This window comes from Mauremys reevesii, linkage group 3 (genome assembly GCF_016161935.1).
Source record: "Mauremys reevesii isolate NIE-2019 linkage group 3, ASM1616193v1, whole genome shotgun sequence".
NCBI lineage: Eukaryota > Metazoa > Chordata > Testudines > Geoemydidae > Mauremys > Mauremys reevesii.
The window spans coordinates 202,737,337-202,760,023 of record NC_052625.1 but is presented as its reverse complement, the minus strand read 5'-3'; the positions used below and the strand labels follow the sequence as shown (position 1 = coordinate 202,760,023).

The 22,687-nt window shown below is 44.8% G+C and overlaps 1 protein-coding gene across 12 annotated transcripts in view; it reads right to left on the bottom strand.

Annotated features, from left to right (window-relative positions):
• Nucleotides 1–22,687, bottom strand: part of NCOA1 (nuclear receptor coactivator 1) — a 334,422-nt gene that overhangs the window by 31,619 nt on the left and 280,116 nt on the right. For 8 of the 12 annotated variants that reach the window (XM_039530434.1, XM_039530433.1, XM_039530438.1 and 5 more), the window contains 2 exons: nucleotides 10,384–10,567; nucleotides 5,064–5,249 (listed from right to left, as the gene is read on the bottom strand). In XM_039530434.1, coding sequence (XP_039386368.1) covers nucleotides 5,064–5,249; nucleotides 10,384–10,567 — 370 coding nt within the window. The remainder of the gene's footprint in view (nucleotides 1–5,063; nucleotides 5,250–10,383; nucleotides 10,568–22,687) is intronic. The other 4 variants (XM_039530442.1, XM_039530443.1, XM_039530444.1 and 1 more) reach the window with 1 other exon arrangement.

The following is a 22,687-nucleotide window of genomic DNA, read 5'->3' as shown; positions in this document are numbered from 1 at the left end:
ACTACCACTACTAAAGGATTAAGAAACGGGGCTACTTAGCTCTTACATACATGATGCTCAGATACCATGATGATAACACAGAATACATGCCAAAAACAGAGTGATTAAACGGAAATATGAAATCTCTCATCAGGCCTCCTTTACCACCACCTCAGATCAGGAATCCAGAGGGGAAGCCAACTGAAGCAGGGTCAAGGGCTTGATGTCCTATATCTCTGTGAACAAAGCTCTAATCAGGCTGAGTACGTGAGATCTTACCAAAGCAATGGGAATTCACACAGCTGACTCCCTTCACTTGCAACACACAGCACACTGTCACCCACAGCCTAGGCAGGACAATTTAACTACTGCAGCTCAACTACACTGTCTAACAGACGGTAGCGGGACAGTGATTGTGTCATGGCTCTAACACTTTGCAAACAATAAGGAAAGGGATAAGAGTGCACTAAGATTTCAAAATAAATGACGTGAGTTTTCAGAAAATAGAGACTCTCCAGCTCAGAGAGTTTGTGACACATACACCAAGACCCAGAGAGCTTTGTTCCTCATGGCAGGACTACGTGGCTGTTCTTTTCAGCCCCTAAGTAGTAGACATCAGCCATAGCTTCCCTCATACCAACAGACATTATCTTCTGGGTACACTTATATAGGAAGAGAAAGTCTCTCTCCAAGGCTGTACACATGGCGGCTTTGTGTAAGTGCCTCTTCTACAAAGATCTACAAATGTTTTCAAAATGTAGCCAGTTAAAGAATTCTTTACTGAAAGTTACCACCACTGGAGATCTTGCTTAAAAAACCAACCCAAAATAAAGTGCACACATATTCATGCCTTTTGACTTTCCATTCTGGAGAAACTCATTTTACAGGGAAAAGGCCAATTCAATCAATTTAAATTCCACAGGAGTTTGAGCCCAGCCCAGAACTGAGCAATTTATGAGGTCTGGAGACTTTACACCATCATCTTATTTGAAATATGAATTGATATTTAAGACTAAAAGCATCTTGGCTAAACTAACGATTGGACAGCAATGTGAACAGAGAACTGCAAGGGATAAGAAAATCTCTGACCATGGTGGCATCCCTTCTCCTGGGCATGCTCCCTGGGTCCATGTATAGTTCTATTATTTCCAAGGTTTCAAGTACTTATAAGGCAGTTACTGAAAATGAAAAGTCTTTATTTATTTTTGGTGTTTTTACCATACTCGGCCGTGCTAATTCCTTTTACAATAAAAGGAATTATATTTACATGTGTTAGTGATTACAGAGGTGCATATCCTTTAAAGGACAGGATCTAAGCATGCCGCATGTTGGCCAAGTATGGCTCTTTGTCCTTCTCTAGCAGCTGCATCATGTAAGAGGTTTTGCATCTGCTGCTGTTTCAAACTTAATGGACCCGGTCCTTTAGCTCAAGCACTACATGCTTGTAGATCTAGAGGTCCCAGCTTCCAATCCCACTTTTGCCCTCAATCAGGTGCATAGTTACAAAGTGGCCATTACCCACAGATGACCCTACTATTGTTGCAAATGGTCACCAGGTTCCTGCAAAGCTAGCCCTAAAATCTGAGACGTCTGCCTGGATCTAGCTGCCACAGTTTTGTCTGATCAGCTAATCTGATCATAGCTATGCACCAGCAAGTAAAGTCAACTTGCAAGTGTTCATTTACTTCATGAAATTACTGTACAGTAAGACAACATTCTTAAGGTTGCTTGGCAACAGAAGAATAAAAGAAATTCTAGCAGCAGCAACGTCAGCTCCAGCTGGGCAAGAGAATGCTCCATGCACAATTGCTTTGCAGCCTAATTCAGTTTCTTTATAGGCTTCTTTATGTTTTCACATATTTGCTTGGGCTGAAGCTTATGGTCTTCTCCAAACAACAACCGTTCAGCTGCTGTCCATGTGACCCAACCTGCAAGATGAAAGTATTCAGAAATCCAGGTGCCATCTTCTCCACAGGCAATTTCCTTCCTCCTTCAGATAAACCAAGTCGCAATCCAGATACTCTTTTGGTGCTGAGTCAGCCTGATCCAAGCCATTCCACAAACTAGTCTTATAAGTGCAACTGAATAAGCACTTTAGATGGAGGCCACTGTGGGCAGAACCATAATAAAGACACAGTGCTTATAACCAGGACAGCTGGGACAAGGCACAACATGGGCAAACGGTGTGCAATTTCCGCAAACAGCTCTGCCGCTGCTTCTCAGTCTTGGCCTCCCTACTACTACTGTCCTAAGCCAAAGCTATATTATACCAAACTGTCTTTCTGAGGCTGAGGCCAACTGCCAAGCTCATTTCACTTGTGAGCTAAGGCAAGTCCTCAAGCTAGGTCTCTGGTCTGGGAAAGCTAGTGCAAAACTTAACTCAAACTGATCCCTGTATTTTATATAAGACCTGAGATCTCCTGCACCTACTGACTTCAGAAGGAGAAGAGGACACTCAGTAGTTTGTAGGAGGTACCCAGCTTCTCACAGGGTTGGGCTCAGAAGAGTTCTGCACTACAGCCTCTGAAGTCTTTAAGCTTTCTGCCTAAGAGACGGAAAGCAAAGAGTAGGATTACATGGTCAACTTTCATCTTGGCAAAAGGTTAACAACAGGGGTTTCAATGTTCTGTACTAGGTCCCAAGTTGTTTAATATAGTTATTAATGATCTGGAAAAGGGATAAGTAGTGAGAGCGCAAAATTTGCAGATGACATGAAGTTGTTTAGGTTAGTCAGCCCCAGAGAGGGCTGTGAAGAATTTCACGGAGACCTAATCAAGCTAGATGAATGGGCAACATGATGGCAAATGTCATTCACCATGGATACACGCAAAATAATGCACACAGAGAGAAAAATGTGAACTACTGGTACACTGTAAAGGGTTCTACATTAACTGTCAACCCAAGAAAGGGACATGGATGTCACTGTAGACAGATCAATAAAAACCTCTGCTCAGTGCACAACTGCTATCAAAAATGCCAACAAGAAGTTAAGATCTATAAGGAATGAGATGGAGAATAATAATGAAAATGTTACAATGCCTTTATATAAATCAACGGTGCAGCCTCATCTGGATACTGCATACAATGCTGGTCACTTGATCTCCAAAAGGATACTGCAGAACTGGAGGAGATTCAGGGAAGAGCAACAAGAGTGATCAAGGCCTGGAAAACCTCTCCTATGCAGAGAGACTGAAAAGGTTGGATCATTACCTTAGAAAGGAGAAAAATACAAGGGGCCATGATAGGAGTCTATAAAAAAAAAGAATCTGGAGAAGGGAGGTCAGCAGCATTTGTTCTTCCAGTCTCATACCAAGAGAACAAGGAGATATGCAATAAAATTAGGGCGGCAAATTCAAAGCCAATGAAAGGAAATACTTTTTTTCCCACACAATGTGTAATTAAGATGTGAAACTCACTGCCACTGGACGTCACTGAAACCAAGAATAAATGGGACTGGACAGTTATATCAATGTCAAGAATATCCTGAGTTATCATAATTAATGCAATAAAAATATTGGAAGGATATTAAACTGTATGCTTCAGGGCTCACGCTAATCTCAAACTACTAGAGATCAGGAAGAGACCTACGTAGGAGGCAGATTATCCCACATCTGCCTTTGGCAGGGTTCTTACAACTTCCTCTGAAGCGTCTGGTTCTGGCCCCTGTTGGCGACAGGACACTGGACTCAGTGGACCTTGGGTCTGATCCAGTCTGGCAATTTCTATGGTCACATGTTTTCTTTGGCTTCCAGTTGAAGGTGAGTGGTCCTGGGTCTGTGACTTCCTGTGATCCATTCCCTGCTGTGGAGCTGCCATTACAGCACTTCTCTTCCTTCACAGAGGATGAAACATATGGGTCTCTTCTGAGATCATCTTTAGTATCTCGCCATGTTGATGGGGAGAGGTGGCGATACAGTAGCAATACTCTCCCTTGCTGGAGACCCCTGTAGCATAGTCTGGAAAGCAGGAATACCAAGGTCTCCAGCATTGTGCCACTAGTACCATCAGGTGCCCACCACACCAATTTAATTCGTTGCCTGAACTGGGATATTACTCCTGAAGCTTTTTATACACCTTTTTATGAGCCTCTGGGGAGCATGTAACCAAAGTCATTTGCAGTCACGAAACCTCAGCCTATTCACGGAGTTTAATGCTGCCATTCAAAAGCAGCTTATTCATTCCAAGTTTTATGGAAAGATATTTAGACCAATTTCCAGGGGAATATGGCCCTTGCACTAAACTCTTAACAGCTTTATCTGGAGCTGGCAAGTTAGTCTGACAGTATCTGTCTAGAAACAGGTACAAGAAAGCAATGTCTGTTTGCTTCTCTTTTCGCAGTAATGCAGAATTAAAAAAAAAAAAGCTGCGTTATTTCAAACATTCACACTGAAGTGGATTAACTGGGTTATCATTCCAAGACACCACAACAGCATTCCCCAGCAGGTACATGGAATAAAGGAAAGGGCAGTGCATGCCCTTTTCCAGACACTGCAGTGAAGGTGGGAGTGGCTTCAGAACAGTGTCTTTCAGCACCAACGTACGCAGTGTTGTTGTAGCCATGTTGGTCCCATGACGTTAGAGACACAAGGTGGGTGAGGTAAGATCTTCTATTGGACCAACTTCTGTTGGTGAGCGAGACAAGCTTTCAAGCTTACACAGATCTTCTTCAGCTCCGTGTAAGCTCGAACGCGTGTCTCTCTCCCCAAGAGAGGTTGATCCAACAAACGATATTACCTCACCTACCTTGTCTTTCCACACCAGTGTTAATCAAAATTTTTGCTTTTCCTTATTCTCTGCTTGGCGAAAGCTGGGTGGGATAGTTTTGCCTTACCCAGCTTGCATAAGGCCACCATCGGAACTGGTTTTCAAAACACAGGTCTAACATTACCTCGCCTTCCCTAAAGGGAAATTCAGACTCAAGGCCTATGCCCCATGTAAACCTTCTGCTCTGCACGGGGTGAATTTAACTTATCTTGGTGCCCTCTCTGCTATACTTTTATATTGGTAGATCCCCCAGAAACTGCAGGCATAACCTAGTAGGGAGCAGAAGGCCCAGATCAGCGGATCCCTGCGGGAGCACATACCTGTATCAGGCTGGAAGGGGTTTGGTCCAGTTACTGTCCCCCTGCCCTGCTCTGACGGTAACCCGGAATGCGGTCTGCTGCCATTCGTTGCAGGAAAATGAGCTGGCCTGAGCTGAACTGGCTCCACGGGGTCGCAGAACTCAAATGGGGACCGGCCAGCCTGCATGCCCTGCCCGCCGTTAATAGCTAGAGATTCATTAAATAATAAATAAGCATAACTCAGACAGCTTCCGAGGGCTCATCACGACATTACCAATGCTTGACTGATTCATCCTGCCAGCCAAAGGAGCTGACATCAGTGACTTTGGAGGGCAAGGGAGGGATTGGTGTGGGAATGGCCTACTCATGGCACTTGGGACTAGGGACTGACAGATGTGACTTCATTGCACAGAGCCCACCCCAGGGAATCACACCTTAGGAATGCAGGCAAACAAGGACACTACGCTGCCGATCAGCACCGGACAGCGACGTGGCTCTGATTTAGTACTTCTGAGAGGGCCAGCAATCCATGCTGCTGCCACAGGAGTGCTGTAGAGAAAGGGAGCAGTGCCCCAGTAGTTAAGCTGGGCGGGTGGAGGGATATGCAGGGTAGTCCATACTACAAGTCAGAGGATATGCAGAGGGCGGCTAGGTTTGACTGGATTCTTGTGCCTATGTATTATATGAAATAAGCAAGTTTTGAACCCCAGTGCAAGAACTGCACAAACCTCACTCTCACTTCAGATCAACACAGGAGCCCTTGAGGGGATAATTCACAGCTGCCCGCTCACTGTAGTCAGAACTTGATCCAGGTACATACAGCAGGATCTCACTAACCCACACAGCACAGGGTGACATTCACCCCTGTGCAGCGGGCCAACACTCAGCCTGAAGTGGGAGTTAAGTGATACCCATGCTTCAGGCAGGCTCACTACCCAGGGCTGAATTCCAGCCGCCAGTCACCATACCCTCTGCTCTTTTCAGCTGTGATTTAATGGAAAAAAGCCTGTAGTGGGGTCCCATCTTTATTCACCCTGTAGAATCATCTGCACCTTCAAAGTTTTGTATCTCTTTTGATCAGCGCTTAGGCTGGGTTTCACCCCTGTGCTTAGCACTAGTGCAGAGCACAGGCCTTGCACGGGCTCTCTGCAGAGGGCTGAATGTCAGTGTCATGACCAGGCATCTCACTGCAGAGATGAAGTGCGTTTTCTGAGTTAACCATTGTAATCCACGCACCAGTTTAACCCAACAGCGCTAATTTAAAGGAAACTGGTTTCCTTGTGGGCATTTGGGCTTGAGATACATATTCTTGCTGGGAAATGATACTTTAAGTTCTGGAGTATATGGGGAGTCGGCGTTGGGAGTTTAAAGCACAGAGTTGGACACATCTCACCATAAATGTACTCCTCCTCTTTGCCAATCTCCGTTTCAACCCTGTCTGATATAAGGTTCTCTTGTCTCCCAAAGACAATAAAGCCCCATTATAATTATATCCATGTCACTACATTATGAATCTCCTAGTGCTCCGTTCCCTGAAGGTGCTGTCCATTTGAGTCTTTAGAATAAGAGTCCTTGGCTCGCAAATAATAGGCTTGAGTGATAAGCGGCTGTCTGATCTTTAGCTATGAATTCAGTGGAGAGGTGATGGGACAAATTGGTCAATGGCTATGATTAGAGCTGACAGCTCCTTTTCAAGCTGCCAGACATTCCCCCTATTGTGGAAAGGTACAGCACGGCTCTCTGATGCATTTAGTCTCAGTGCAGCTGTCATTCAAAGCCCTCACCAGGTTTATTGCCCAGTGTAGTATCTTCTATCCAACTCGCGCTCCTACGTTTCCTCTCATAGCCGATATCCTGATCTTAGAGTCACATGGTGGCTCTTGATTCAGATAATCTAATCTCCTTGCAGCATATGTAACACATAACCATGTCGCCCTCTAGTGGCTGGTCCCAGTGACTAGAACAACCTGCTTGCAACTAATAGAGTTTTTCTTTAATTTGGTGCTAGAGGCCTGTTTCCCAAGGATGACTGGTGTGTGCAGCTACAAAATATTCTCAGAGTTCAGGCCTCCAGAGCAGAATTTTGCTCCTGCTTATAACACTGTTGTTCTTCCTCATACTATGGGATTTTTTATCCTTCTAAAGATGCCAAATCTACATAAGAATGGCCATACTGGGTTCATCTAGCCCAATACCTTGTCTTCTGACAGTGGCCAGTTCCATGTGCTTCAGAAGAAATGACCAGAACAGGACAATTATCTAGAGATCTATCCCATGTCATCCAGTCCCAGCGTCTGGCAGTCAGAGGTTTAGGGACACCTACAGCATGGGGTTGTCTCGCTGCCCATTATGGCTAATACCCATTCATGGACCTATCCTCCATGAACTTATCTAGTTCTTTTTTGAACTCTGTTATACTTTCGGCCTTCACAACATTCCCTGCCAATGAGTTCTACAGGTTGACTCTGTGTGGTGTGAACAAGTACTTCCTTTTGTTTGTTTTTAACCTACTGCCTATTAATGTCATTGGTTACCCCTAATTCTTGTGTCACATGAAGGGGTAAATAACACTTCCTTATTTACTTTCTCCACACCATTCATGGTTGTATAGACCTCTATCACACCCTCCGTTAGTCACCTTTTTTCTAAGCTGAACAGTCCCAGTCTTTTTAATGTCTCTTCATATGGAAGCTGTTCCATACCCCTAATCATTTTTGCTAAACTTCTCTGTACTTTTTCCAATTCTAATGATCTTTTTTGAGATGGGGTGACCAGAACTACATACAGTATTCAAGGTGTGGGCATATTATGGATTTAGATAATGGCATTATGATATTTACTATTTTATTATCGATCCCCATCCTAATGGTTCCTAACATTCTGTTAGCTTTATTTACTACTGCTGCACATGGAGTGGATGTTTTCAGAGAATTATCCACAATGACTCCAAGATTTCTTTCTTGAGTAGTAACAGCTAATTTAGACTCCATCATTTTGTATGTATAGTTGGGATTATGTTTTCCAACATGCATTACTTTGTCCTTATCAACACTGAATTTCATTTCCCATTCTGAAAGTCCAAGTACATAGGTACATAGGGTCAGGTTTTCAAGAGCTCAGAACACATTGCGACACTTATGGGCAGATTTTGAGAGCTCAGTATGTTGAGCGTATGTTGGGAGCTGAGTTCTCTGGAAAACCTGGTCATTTGTATTGGGCACTGAACTCTTCTAAAAATCTGGCTCCGATCGTGGATGACAAGTGCTTTTGAAAATCTGGCTTTTGTGCTCAGTAGGTGCTACTTAGCTATAGGTAATTGTGTAGAGTCCTGTTAGCACTGTTAAGCCATCTTACTTGGGCTGTTAGTAGTTAATTTTCTCACTTACTGTAAGCTTAGCATAACCGATTGTAGCATTTTGTTAGAGCTGAGGAAGGCTTGTCAGACTGGTGTTATGTAGTTCACTGCAGCTATTCTGGCTCCTTAGCCTGGGATCACCCTTGTCCCAGGAGCGGCGCCAGAATTTCTGGCGCCCTAGGCAGAATTCTGGGGGCGGCATTTTGTGTGCTCCCCACGGGGCGTGCGGGAGCTTCTGGTTCCGCTCCCATCGCGCTGCTGAAGAAGGACCCTCCGCCGAAATGCCACAGGCGACAGCGGCAGTCATTGAGCTGCTCAATTGCTTGCTGCTGTTTTCCGCGGCACATCAGCAGAAGGTCCTTCTTCAGCGGTGCGACGGGAGCGGAACCAGAAGCTCCCGTGTGCCCCATGGGGAGCGCACAAAATGCCACCCCCCGAATCCTGGCGCCCTAGGCGACTGCCTAGGGTCACCTAATAGAAGCGCCGGCCCTGCCTTGTCCACATGTTTATTGACCCCCCCCCTCAAAAATTCTAATAGATTGGTGAGGCATGATTTTCCTTTACAATAGCTGTGTTGATTCTTCCCCAGTATATTGTGTTCATCTGTGACTCTGATAATTCTGTTCTGTACTATCGTTTCAACCAATTTGCCTGGTACTGAAGTCAGACTTACCAGCGGCCTGTAATTGCCAGGATCGCCTCTGGACCCTTTTTAAAAAAATTGGTATTACATGAGCTATCTTCCAGTCATCTAGTACAGAGGCTGATTTAAGCAATAGGCTACATTCCACAATTAGTGGTTCTGCAATGTCATATGCGAGTTCCTTCAGAACTCTTGGATGATACCTTCTGGTCCTGCTGACTTCTTATGTTTAATTTATCAATTTGTTCCAGAACTTCCTCTACTGACACCTGAAACTAGAGTCCTATAGAAACATTCCAGGCTGTTCATTTACCCCCTTCCTGCCAAACCTATTTCATGGGCTTTGTCCTGATTTTTGCATGAGACAGCAGAGACAGCCAACGGCTTCATTATCTCTATTTGCTGAATAAGTAAAGTGTGGATTATCCCTCCCAGGGCAGAACTGCAGATAATTGGTTTATACCTGGGATTATTCTGCCAACCATTAGCTTTTCTTTTTAGAATTCCCCTCCCACTCCCTCTTTCAGACAGTCCTGTTCATTAGCAAAAATCTGCACCTCCACTCTCAAGGCTCAATGTAATTCTCAGTGACAAGATGAATATAGTTCTGCTTGTGGTGACAAGGTGGATGCAACAAACACAACTCTGTTTCACCCAAAACCCAAAATAAAAACCCGGGATAGGTAAACCCTCACCAAGCTGGAACCTGGTTACACTCTATGCACTGGGGCTGCAACGGGGAGGATTTCACAGAGCTGAAGCCGATAAGTGAGGGCAGCCTCGGCTGAGTGAAACCTATCAGCCGGAATACGACCGGCACTCCTGGGGGGAAGCCCGTGAATGTTAAATAAAAGCACCACCAGGTTGATTTTACTTTCACTGAAAAGAGCTGAAAACCTGGGCTTTGCTAAAGTGGCTTTGTGCTGCCCCACCTCTGAAAATCAGGTCATTTATTCAGGTGTCTAAATAGGGATGTGGGTGATGAAACTCTAGGCACCCAAACTGATAGTGATGAAACAAAACCATGTGCAGTGACCTGCTCCTTACTGAGCCCAGTGAGCACACTGACTCCCCAACTCCTAATTTGTGAAGGAATGTATTCCTGTCCCCTTACTCACTCGTGTCATGGCTGTCTGATAGTGAACACATCTCTGCAAGGTCACTAAGCTTTAAGATATCAAACACAATTAAGAGGACACAGTGGCCCCAGTATACCACATAAAGCTAATGCTGTATCCTTAGAAGTCCACTGAAATGACAAGAGATGAACTCTCCCCGCAAACACTGGAAAACGGTCTTGTGGATTAGCATGAGAGCGCAGAGCTATCGGCACTGACACATACTGTTAAGCCCCATTGGAGTTCTTGCTGCAGCGCTGGGCTGGAGCGGGGCTGCCAGAATCTCAGGTTTGACCGCGACACTGGCCATGCTGCTTTCGGTTCTATCCGTCCCACACAAGCCTGGCAACTGGGCTGCTTTCTCCAGCGAAGGCAGCAGCTGGTCGAGCTGGTCGAGCTCAGCAGCAAACTAAGGAAGGAAACAAGGCCACAGGTCAGTCCTTGAGCCCATTGGGGCAGCACACTCTTTACACACACAAAAAATTCAGAAACAGCCACTCTCCCCTCCCCACCCCCCAAATTAACTGGCTCATTGAAATCACATGCAAAGAGGGCAATCAGGACTCATTCTGTCCCTGGAAGTTCAAGCATTTTGCAATGTAATTTTCTTCTGGCTACCCTCCCCAAACGCTGGTGTAAAGGCCTCTGTTGGAATTATTTCTGTGTACCCTTGATCACAGATAAGCAGAAGCACAGAAACAGGGTCTGATTTACCACTATGTTACCTCCTGGTTTACAGCTACGTATCTCCACTGATTTCAGTGGAATTACCCATGTGAAGCTGGAACACAGGGAATCAGGCCCCTAGCCTCTAGAATGAGCCTAGAGCATTACACATAAGGTGTAAAAATCAACATCTTGGGTATGAGATGCCACGATGTCATGTCCATTAGGTACCTAGAGCCACCTAGCAGGGGGTAGTTTGCTCTGTCAAAACATGCAGAGACAGATGGCCTTGTGGTTATGGCACTGGACTGGGACTCTGGAAAGCTGGGTTCAATTCTTGACTGTCACCAGCTTCCTGTGTGACCTTGTGCAAGCCTCTCTCTGTGCCTCGGTTCCCTGTCTGTACAATGGGGATAATACTGCCTTTCCCCACCCTTTGTCTGTCTTGGCTATTTAGATTGCAAACTCTACAGGGCAGTGACTGTCTCTCACTACATCTGTACTGAACAAAATGATGCCCTGATCTCAATGGAGGCTTCTAGGCATGACAATAAAACAACTATTATTAATGGCTTGCATGGGCATTGACTTGAATGGGCCCTAGACACCTACAGCCATTTGGCAGGAGGTAATTTGCTCTATTAATACACATACAATTACACTGATGTAAAAAATGGCCTCTCCTGAAAAATATAAGAGACTTTGTAGAACAGCCCTCCAAACCTCTGCTTATACATTTGCCTAGGGCAAGTAATTATTCTTGATGGACTAGTAATATATCATTTAGCTTTTCCAGTCTTCATCATAGCAAAGAATAGGAGAGTAGATGTTTGGCCTGGGGACCCAAATAAATGGGGATGTTACTGAGGAAGGGATTCACACCAGGGGATATAATGGAGATCCCGGCAAGCAACAGTTTGGGATTAAAGGGAATAAGCTAAATTAGGTTTTGGTTAAAAAAAATTATCCCAAGGGAAGTAACATTTTTTAAACTCTCAATCTAAGAACACATTTAAACATGCTCCCACAAGAGTCAGCAGTCGGCGTGGCAAAGAGCTTGCATGTTGAGCGATGGGCGTATTTACACGCAATTCCTTTCCAGATTATTAGGGTGAAATACCTTTGCATTTGACTGACAGAAGCAGAGAAATAAGTTTAGGTCACAGTGAGGTTTAGCAGAAAGTTGGCTAATTAGCTGGGACACAAGGTTGGAGCTGACAGGCCCTATGCCTATGATAAATATAACCAGATTTACCAATAGCCTAGGGTATATAAACAGCTGTGCGTTTCACAGAGGAGTCAATATGTCAGCAATACTATGGAGAAATCAGCTGTGAGATCAAACTGCAGCTCCAGCCAGGGGAAGGTTCCTTTGCTTGGAGGGCTGCTCACTTTGGGGCAGCTCAGGGCTCGCCTCATTCGTGTGCTACTCTGCAAAAATGACATACAAGCTTCTTAAAGACCTGCCTTCTTGGGCAGCCTGGTTCTAGCAATAGCAAACTTTGGCAAGTGTCTACAATGGGCTGACAGAATGTTCGAAAGGAAACAGCCTTTGCAACTAGCCTCTTCGGGTATGTCTCTACTGCAATGAGACCCCCAGGACTGGCCCGCGCCTGCTCACTCTGGCTCGCAGGCCTACAGCTAAGGGGTGGTGTCGACGTTCGGGCTCAGGCTGGGACCCGGGCTTTAGAACACCGCAAGGTGGGAGGGTCCCAGAGCTTAGGCTCCAGCATGAGCCCCAAAGCCTACACCGCAATCAAACAGCCACTTAGCCCAAGCCCCGTGAGCCCAAGTCACCTGGCATGGGCCAGCCACGGGTGTCTCATTGCAGTGTAGACAGACCCTTATGGAACTAATGCCAGGGAAGCCCTCCAGCAAGCAGCAGGGATGGAGGGAAATGACTTCCTAGCCAGAAGAAAAGTTTAGATCCCTCTTGGAAATGAGGGTCAGATAAGTTCACTCTCTCTTTTTACAGATACATAGAAGTTACAAATGTCAAGTCTTCCTCCTCCCCCCATGATGCAAACCACCTCTTAGAGCCCGTAAGGCACTGGGAATGCTGGGCTGCCTCCCGGGGGATAAGTGGCCTGTTTTAACGACTGCTACATTTCTTCCAGTTCAGATGCAGAAAGCCACAGCCAGTGAGTGAGTGGAGCAAAGGCACTCAGCTGTCGCTGTCACGTGAGCAGCCTGAGAGCACAGAAAAAATTTAGAATTTAGCAATTGCCAGAGGAAATCAGACCAATAGCTCATCTAGTCCAGTATCCTGTCTCCACGAGTGGCCAGCAGGAGCCGCTTCAGCGGAAGGTCGACACTTTGCTTCCTGCAACAGGAATTTATGGGAAAGTTTCTTCTTTAATCCCCATTTGGTTAAAAAAAAATATTAATCCAGTACCTGAAAAAGGATGGGAGCATCCTCCCTAGGAGGTGCAAATCTTAGCGCGGTGCGAGAATAAAGAGCTTGGCTGTTTCATACAGTACTACCAATGCCCTGCACAATGGCAGGCTTGCCTACTGTAGACAGGCCCTTTGCGTGGAGGGACCAGTGTTGATAAAGTGCCGCTGCATCTCCTTAGCATGAGTTCAAGGTTATCATTCTCCAAGGATCCAACTTAAAGACTTCTCCATATTTATTCAAGTGCAGCAGGAAACGCTACAAAAGACAGCCCTGTCTGCTAGATTATTTCTCTTTCTCACTTGCTCTTTACTGACAAAATTTCATCAATTTATCACATCCCACAACTAAGGGATAAGGCATGAAATGTACCTTCAGATGGGAAAGCGCTGTATAAAACAATCAAGTCACGACTAGATCATAAGAAAAGAGACACTAGTGGACCATCTAAGGCAGAAGAAGGTGGTTATGTTTTTATAACCAACAGCTGAACTGCTTAACAATCTTTGACACAATACTCACCAGTAGTGCGGTATTATATACATTGTTGAGACATTTGTAACTCTTCTGAGGCTGTGCTGTAGGACTTTGGGAAAGAGTTCTCTTCCTAGATGTTCAATAGCATCACACATTTGAACCAGGATAACAATGCCGCATTAAACAAAAGGATGGATAGTGTTGTGGTTAAGGCACTTGATGGGACCCAAGAAATCTGGTGTAATTCCCAGCTTTGCCTGTGTGACCTTCGGCAAGTTACTTATTCTAAGGTCACATAAGTATTTAGATAGGGATTTTTAATGTACACAATTTCTGTGATAGGGCAGGTACTTATTTTCCTCGCAGTGTTTTGAGGATTAAACAATGTTTATGTAATGCTTTAAGGACAATAAATATGATTATTTATAATGGAATATCCACCCACTAATTTAACAGTGTATGCTAGCCATCAAACTTTAAGCCCAGAGTCCTTAGGAAAAGAACATCCTTATAAACATAATCACTCCCACTTACAGAAACAATAAAATACAGGAACTGCAGCCTCAGCACTGCCTCTGCAAGAAGAATACAATTCTTCAAAAAATACAGCTTCTTGAACCAACAGCTTTTCATTAGCGCCCAAGATTGCTAGACACCTTGCAACAAAGGGAATACATGTAGTAAGCTGTTTATTACTACACGCAAATATAAGACACTCGCAAACTGTAGTGTGGGGACACTTTTTAACAGGACTGAAAGAAGCTCTGTTACATGTAGAACTCTTTTCTGTGGTGTTAACTTAGTCATAGAGAAAGTTTATGACCCATAGCAAAGAGAAAGGAAAATGAAACCCAGGAGTCCAGTTACATTGCCCAGGAGGCATGGAAAGAGATTCGGGAGTGGAGAAAGGAGAAATGGGAGTGAATGGGTCAGAGGTGAAAGTAAGCCGGTACAAGCCAGTACGCCGTGCCGGACTGCACAGGCTTTTGCTGCGGGGATTTAAAGGGCTCTGGGCTCCCCGCCGCAGCTGGCAGCCCAGAGCCCTTGAAACTCCCCACCCGTGGCTCCGGCAGCCGGGCTGGGGCCGGATTTAAAGGGCTCCGGGCTGCTGCAGCTGTGGTCAGCCCAGAGCCCTTGAAACCCCCCGCCGCAGCTGAGATTTAAAGAGCAGCCCAGAGCCCTTTGAATCCCGGCCACGGCTTCAGTGGCCGGGCTGGGGCCAGGATTTAAAGGGCTTGGAGCTCTCCTCAGCGGCAGGAGCTCTTGGCCCTTTAAATACTTGCACCAGCCACACAAAGCTCAGGGTTCCCCGTGGCAGCTGGAGCCCCGGGCTCTTTAATTTGCCCCTGAGCTCTGGGGGCCTCCCAGCTACCTCTGCAGCTGGGAGGCCCTGGTTGATTTAAAGGCCCTGGGTCTCCCAGCCACTGCTTTAAATCTTGAGGCCATGCCCCTTCCGGATGAGGCCACGCCCCCCTCAGGACTCCAGCAGTACTGGTAAGTCCTGTAAGTTACTTTCACCCCTGGAAGGGGTAGTAAACACAGTGCTCACATTTTACTTTATGAACTAAACAATTTGGGCCATATCAAACACTCAGAGATGCCCTTGCAGTCCCCACCGATTTCAATAAGAACATCCAGCCTCCATCTGAATAATTTGTGGTCTGAAAAACATGTCATACAATGAGAGACTGAAAAGCTCAGTTCATTTAGTTTACTGAAGAGAAGGTTAAGAGATGACTTGATCATGGTCTATAAGTACCTAAACATGGGTATAAGATATCTGATACTAGAGGACTATTTAATCTAGTGGATAAAGGCAGAATATGATGCAATGGCTGGAAGTTGAATTCAACAAAGTTCATCTGGAAATAAAAAGCAATTTTTTACCAGTGAGGACAATTAACTCCTGGAACAGATTACCAAGGGATGGGTTAATTTAAAAGATAAAGTGATGGAGAATTTAAGGCTGAACGTCCATCTAAAAGATGTGCTCTAGCTCAACCATAAACTGTTGGGCTAGATACAGGAATCAATGGGTGAAAGTCAATGTCCTTTATTACTACGAGATTGGACTAGATGACCATAAGAGTTCTTTCTAGTCTTAACGTCCATGGCCATGTCTACACTAGTGAGCTTACAGCAGCACAGCAGTATCAATGCAGCTGTGCCACTGTAAGGTTGCACATGTAGCTGCTCTACGATGACAGGAGAGAGCTCTCCCGTGGACATCATTAAACCACCCCCAACGAGTGGCGGTAGCTATGTCGGCGGGAGAGCGTCTCCTGCTGACATAGCACTGTCCACAACGACGCTTCTGTTGGTGTAACTTACATTGCTCAGAGAGGTGTGTGTTTCACACCCGAGCAACATAAGTTATACCAATAAAAGTGCTAGTGTAAATATAGCCTAAATGTACTGAGCCAGGTCAGCCTTCAGACACACGTGCAGCGCTCATGCTAACTCTAGGGTACGTAATATCCCAGAATGGAATTTGCCCCAGGAACTATTTTTAGAAATACTTTGACACTTAGACACTAACACTTTTTTCCTTAGAAACTTAAACTTGCTTAAATCCATTTCCTAGATTCACAGATTCTTAGACTATGGCTACAGTAGCACTTTTGTCAGTATAACTTATGTCACTCAGGGGTGTGGAAAAAACCCATCCCTCTGAGCGATATAAGTCACACTGATAGAAGTGCTATGTCGGTGGCATACGCTCTCCCACCAACATAGCTCTGCTGCTTGTTGGAGGTGGTTTAATTATGTCGACGGGAGAGCTTTCCCGTCAACAGAGTGGCTACTTGTGCAATCTTACGATGGCACAGCTGTGCTGCTGTAAGCTCACTAGTGTAGACACGGCCTTAGTATACTGCATCTATCTTTATTTTCAGTCTAAGCAGTATTCCGGGTGGGTAACTTGTTTTGAAGCACTGCAGACTGGATTAGTACCTGGAGGGGTGTACCTTGAAGGTGCAAAGAAGGTGCCTCCACACATTAGAGGTTTTTAAGGTCAGGCTTGACAAAGCCCTGGCTAGGACGATTTAGTTGGGAATTGGTCCTGCTTTGAGCAGGGGGTTGGACTAGATACCTCCTGAGGTCCCTTCCAACCCTGATATTCTATGATTCTATGATCAGGGTCAACATAATGATGTAAAGCCCTTTTTAAAATAGCTAATATAATTATCTTGTTAATGAGCCCACCTGAAAGCAGAACCGCATAGCCACGGGATTAATACATGCTTCACAAGGAAGCAGGAGAAAAGTGCTTTAAAATGAGGTTGATTGCTATGAGGAGTCCCTGATTCTTACTTCACTCCTATCTAGTTTTTGTGTCATTTAAAAGGCATTATTAGGCTGACCGTGAACTTGGATTCTGATCTGGGGTAAGAGAACTCCACGGAGTGCAGAAATTCCAGGTATGTTGAGAATTCAGGTTCATTCAACGACTGTGGACAGACTTCAGAATCTTGGTATTTATTATAAAGGTTCCCAGCTCTTCTGATTGCAAAGACAGGTTTGTTGCACAAAGTAAACTGGTTCTCTATTTGGGTACTGACTATGCAGCCAAGCAGAGTGAAAGAATAGCACTGTGACGTGGCTATTTCCCCCTACTCCTGCCCTTCACCCCTGTGGGGTCTTAACACGGATGTTTAATTATGGTCACATAAATGCCATCATGGACTTTGTTATGCAACAGTCAGTATGGAAACAGGCATTGCATGGCTAGATGGTGAGTTTGGTGTCAGACTTTGTAAACGATATCTAACTTACAAATAAATCAGTTGAAGATATGCTGTGAGACAGGTGATCTCACAAATTCTGCCAACCCAATAGGTCTTATCACTAAATCAAAGAGGGGAGTTATGAAAATTAATTTACCTATCAATAATTCGCTCTATTTGAAAGGTGAAGCCTTGAAAAACATTCATCTTCCCTGGATAGCATCATTCACAAAACTGATGACTGCATGTTTGATGTAAAGTCCAGAATAGGAAAAGCAAGTGCTGTATTTCAAAAACTCCATACAATATGGAAGTCCAACATAATTAGCAATAACACTAAACTAAAAATCTTAAGCAGCAATGTCCCAAGCAGCCTCCTATAAGGAGCAGAGACCTGGAACATTCCAGTACAAACTGAACAGCAATCAATCCATGTGTCTGCACAGAATATTCAAAGTAAAATGAACTGACAGAATAAGTAACGAAGTGGTCCTAGAATGGGCAGTGCGGAAGAAAAGATGGATTGACTTGGGATCTCTGTTAAGAATACCCGATAATAAGCTACCTAAAGAAGCATTTCTCTGGCAACCCCAGACGAGATGGGGAGGCCGGCCTAGAGGCACTCTGCAGCACACTAATGAATGGAGCAGCATGACTACATCTGAACATAAGAGATTTGGACAAATGAGCCCAGGACAGGAATGACTGGAGACATTTGGCTTCTGCCTTATGCACTGGACGGTGCAGTAAGATGATGATGAAATGCCAATATGCTTAATCATTTCAGCAGGGATCAGCGCAGTAAACATTCAGCTAATACATTTGTCCATTGAGACTGGATGAATCACATACATCCTGCTAAGGAAAAAGGTTCAGCCCTTCCCACAGAGAAGGGTCAGCGAGGCAGATGATAAATATCTTTAAAACAAACTCAAAGTGAAAAGGGTGGAACGGCGCGCCCTGGTTATTTTTATTGTCCATCCCCCAACTGCACATCAAACGAGGGAGCCTAGCCTATTGACACCAGCCTGGGGAGTGCCCAGCACACCACAGCTGATACGCAGTTCTCCCATACTCACGAAGGAGCTCCCAGACAAGACCCACAAAGCCACCGGTTTTCCCTCCTGAAATCTCACCTGTCTGTAACGCCTACATAACTGCTGTTTGGGGCAGGGACTTGTCACATACATTGTGTTTGTACAGCACTTAACACAACAGGTTTTTGACCTTCTTGGCCTCTAAGTGCTACCGCAATATAACATTCATAATAAATGTTAACATTCATAATAAAATTAACACTATCCCCACTAGCACTGGGTGAGCCATAGGAACAGATTGCATCTTTTATGGGTACTAGATAGCTGCACATTCTATTGCATATCCACGCACTCATTCAACATTTGCTACAATCAAATGGGTGTGATTTAAAGGGGTGCTGGCCAAAAAGCCAGGTGCATGAGATCACGCAGGATTTTGTTGGTTTTCAATAAAACCTGGCCAAGCAGCAGCAAATTCACTAAGCTAATATAAATTGAATACTGCAGCGGTGCTAGCTCAGTTGCATAAGTTAATGCTTCTTGAATGACCCAGCTTTTGTCTTGCAGTGATAACATGTAATAAAGGCTAAGCTGTTGAAGATTCCATGGCACATTTTTCAGTAGAGGGGTCCCTCATTCCCAGCCAAATTCAAGTACGGATCATTACATTCTGCCCACCTAAATTTTCCATTGGATACAGTATTCTTCCTGACCTAAACTGTTGGATACTGTAATTGTACACTGTTCAGCAGCTGCTGCATTCTGCCCCAGAGGTGACTACATTTTAGCAATGAAAGTGATTCCATGTCGTTTATTTGCCAGTGAGTAAAGTGCTTTACGATGCTGAATGGAAGAAAGGTGGTTATAGGTAAAACATCAAAAATATTTGTGCACAGGAACAGAGATTAGTATTCTTTCCTTTGTCAAAGCACCTGACAAAGTCTAATGAGGTTTCCTCCTGCAGAGCCAGGAATCAAACCCAGTTGCAGGGCCTTAACCACATGACCCTGCTTCCTAAGGGCAGTAGTGGGAGGGAGCTCTCTATGGGGGAATGGAATAGAAAAGTTTTATTTTAAAAACAAACAAAAACTTGGATTTCACCAAAACCATCCCAGACCAACAAGGTGTGTGACTTCCGCTGGCCCTGCTTCTGCGCAACTAGTGGCCTGAAGCGCAGAAGAGATTACTTTACTTACAGCTGATGAGATTAATTTAATTAATAGAAGCCTGTGGTGTCATTTAAATGATATCGCCACGAGCTCCTCCAGAACTCCAAGAGGCTGTTACCTCTCCAGCAGAATAGGCACCATCGAGCCGGCAGGCTCTTCTTTGCATAAGATGCAGAAAAGAAGCTGTGAGTGCAATTTTAAGTGGGGACGAGTTGCCTCTCAGTTGCAAATATAAAAACTAATGTGCTGCAGATTTCCCAGCAGGCTGGAAAGTGCTGAAGTATAGTGCTCCCCTAATGCTTCCCTTGATAGGGCAACTCTGCAGATCCAAATTACATTCCATTCATGTTGCTACAGTTAAACTTACAATAGAATGTTCATTATAAACCCGACTTTCAGACATTTACAGTTTAACCCTAAAAGCTCTCTCCAGCCTGAAACGAAAGTAGATGAGGTCTGAGGGCCGAGTGCATTGTAAGCAAATAGCAAATAAAATAAGTCATGAGAATCCCTGCTTAGTTACAGAAGGGCTTTAATTATGTCCTTAGTCGCCCGGTGTTTCCACCCCCCTTAAAAAATGTTGCAAAAATTATCAGAGGGGTAGCCGTGTTAGTCTGGATCTGTAAAAGCAACAAAGAATCCTGTGGCACCTTATAGACTAACAGACGTTTTGCAGCATGAGCTTTCGTGGGTGAATACCCACTTCTTCAGATGCATCTGAAGAAGTGGGTATTCACCCACGAAAGCTCATGCTGCAAAACGTGCCACAGGATTCTTTGTTGCTGTTGCAAAAATTGTTTAGCAAAGGGACTGGCAGCTCCATGCTTGGGAACAGCAGGAAACCAAGCTGAATCCTCTAAAACAGGGCAGGCTTGGTCTTTCCATAAGGAAGGAATCTTCTATGCACTGTGCTGTTAAACAATGCTGCTCTGGAGCCAGAATGGATGGAGACTGTGCTGATAACTTAATCGCTGCCCACAATACTGAAGTGCCTGGATGTTTCTGCGGTAATGATCAGCAGCAGTGAACAGTTAAAGTTTCTATGAAGGGCCTTGCTATCAAGCAGTTGAGGCCAGGGGTCTGTTCACCACAAATGTAAATGCTAACTATCCATTTGTACATAGAAACTGCTCAGTAAGCTCCAATCGGGCACACATGGCCAGTCTTCACACGCAACAGCAATAACTGCATCCACCAAGTAGTCACACACTTATGTGTACAGACCTCAGTTTTCTGAAAAGCACGCACCCCATTAGACTTCAGAGTTGACAACCAACTGTTACTAAAGGGCCTCTCAGAGCTATTGTTTCAGACATGTGTGTGCAGGCTAGGGCGGGTAACACCGCAGTTATTTGGAAGACAACGAGGGCCAAACACGTGGTTGTTGGGTTTTTTTGGACCAATAGCGTGAATTATAGAACACAGAGTGGCCTGGCAGAGATATGCAGATAAGTGTGGCAGCTCAATCTCACCCCTGAACTGCTGGTCTCAGGGCGAGAAAACAAAGCAGACAAACCAGTTTTCACTGTGGGGTGCAATCCTGGGTCCTCCTTCCCATAGCTACAGAGTCCCTGTCTGCACAACGGCTTTTAACTGAGTTCGTAACAGCGAGTGTCACGGCTGGCTCTAAACATGGTTGGTTGCCCACATGCAAAAAGAATATTACTCTATCAGTAACTGTGGTAGCTAATAGTGTTGTCCCATCGGCAGACTAATCTGACACACAGCTCTCTTCTTGTAACCAGGCTGTTGCAACCTAGGCTCTATGCTTTTATTTCCCCAGAAGGTCTGATACTAACACGATCAGGCAGTGAAACGGGGTTGATAAGCAAACTCTGCCGGGCAGTGAGATAGCCTGTTGTCATAACCAGGTCAAAGGAGTATCAGGCGGCGTGTGAAATATAACAGGGCCAGAATGCCAGAAAAACAAGCAGCTGTGCATTTCAGTTGCTCCTGTCTTTGTGTGTAGCCTGCACAACTTTCAACATGACTGTAGCGAGATGTTTCCCTTTCTGCGGATATTACAGCGGTAAGTGCTATACAAAACCCTACGGAGGGGTGCACTGCACCCTCCAACTCTCTATCATTCCTGGACAAAGCAGCTAGATGCACAAAGCTGTATGATGTTCAGTCACCATCTAAAAGCTCTAATGTTCTTTCCAAAACAGATGTATCTTAATCTGGATCTTCCTTGGACTAGAAGCAATTTATGTTAATCTAGACGGCTGGGCCCGAATGGAAGGAGAAATATCTAAGGTGTGAGCGATATCGGCAGGAATGTTTTATAGTAAGGTAAAAAGAGTTAGATTCCCACTTGCCGATGGGATAACTGACTGAGGCTCCCAAATGAATGGAGCTCTTAACCTTATTAAGAGTCTTATTGTGTATTTGCCATTTGAGGCTTTCAGAGCGTTCTGTGTTATTCATGCAATATCTTCCCAAATCAGCAGCCCTGTTTGACACAGTCAGTAAGCAGGCTTGCTCTTAATGTCAGACTCTCTGTACTCTTTGCTTAAAAAGGATTAAGCAGCCTTATCTATGTTACCATCTCCCGTGGCTTTCAAAAATAAGAAATCTCTTCTATTCATAGCCACGTGTAATGAATATTTATACTCTCAAATCTCTATCACTGGGATCTGCCACTGGATTATTCAATTTCATAATACTTTTAGGATAACTAAAGGGCCCTTACAATTGCTAATCTCAGCCAACAAGTAGGCAACAGATTGAAAATTCCCCAGTACATGAGCCCTGAATAGGCTTACAGATGCTGGATACGAAGAGTTTTTTCCCTCGGCAATGCAGGAATGTCCTACAAATGGCTTCTCTCCTCTCAGCGTTTGAAAAATCAATGCATAATGTTACATCATATTGTGATAAACCTCCATTAAGCTTTCTTTCCTCTCCCATCATCGCTGTTTCTCAGAGCATGTGCATGAACATAAGAACGGCCATGTTGGGTCAGACCAAAGGTCCATCTAGCCCAGTATCCTGTCTTCTGACAGTGGCCAATGGCAGGTGCCTCAAAGGGAATGAACAGAACAGGTTATCATCAAGTGA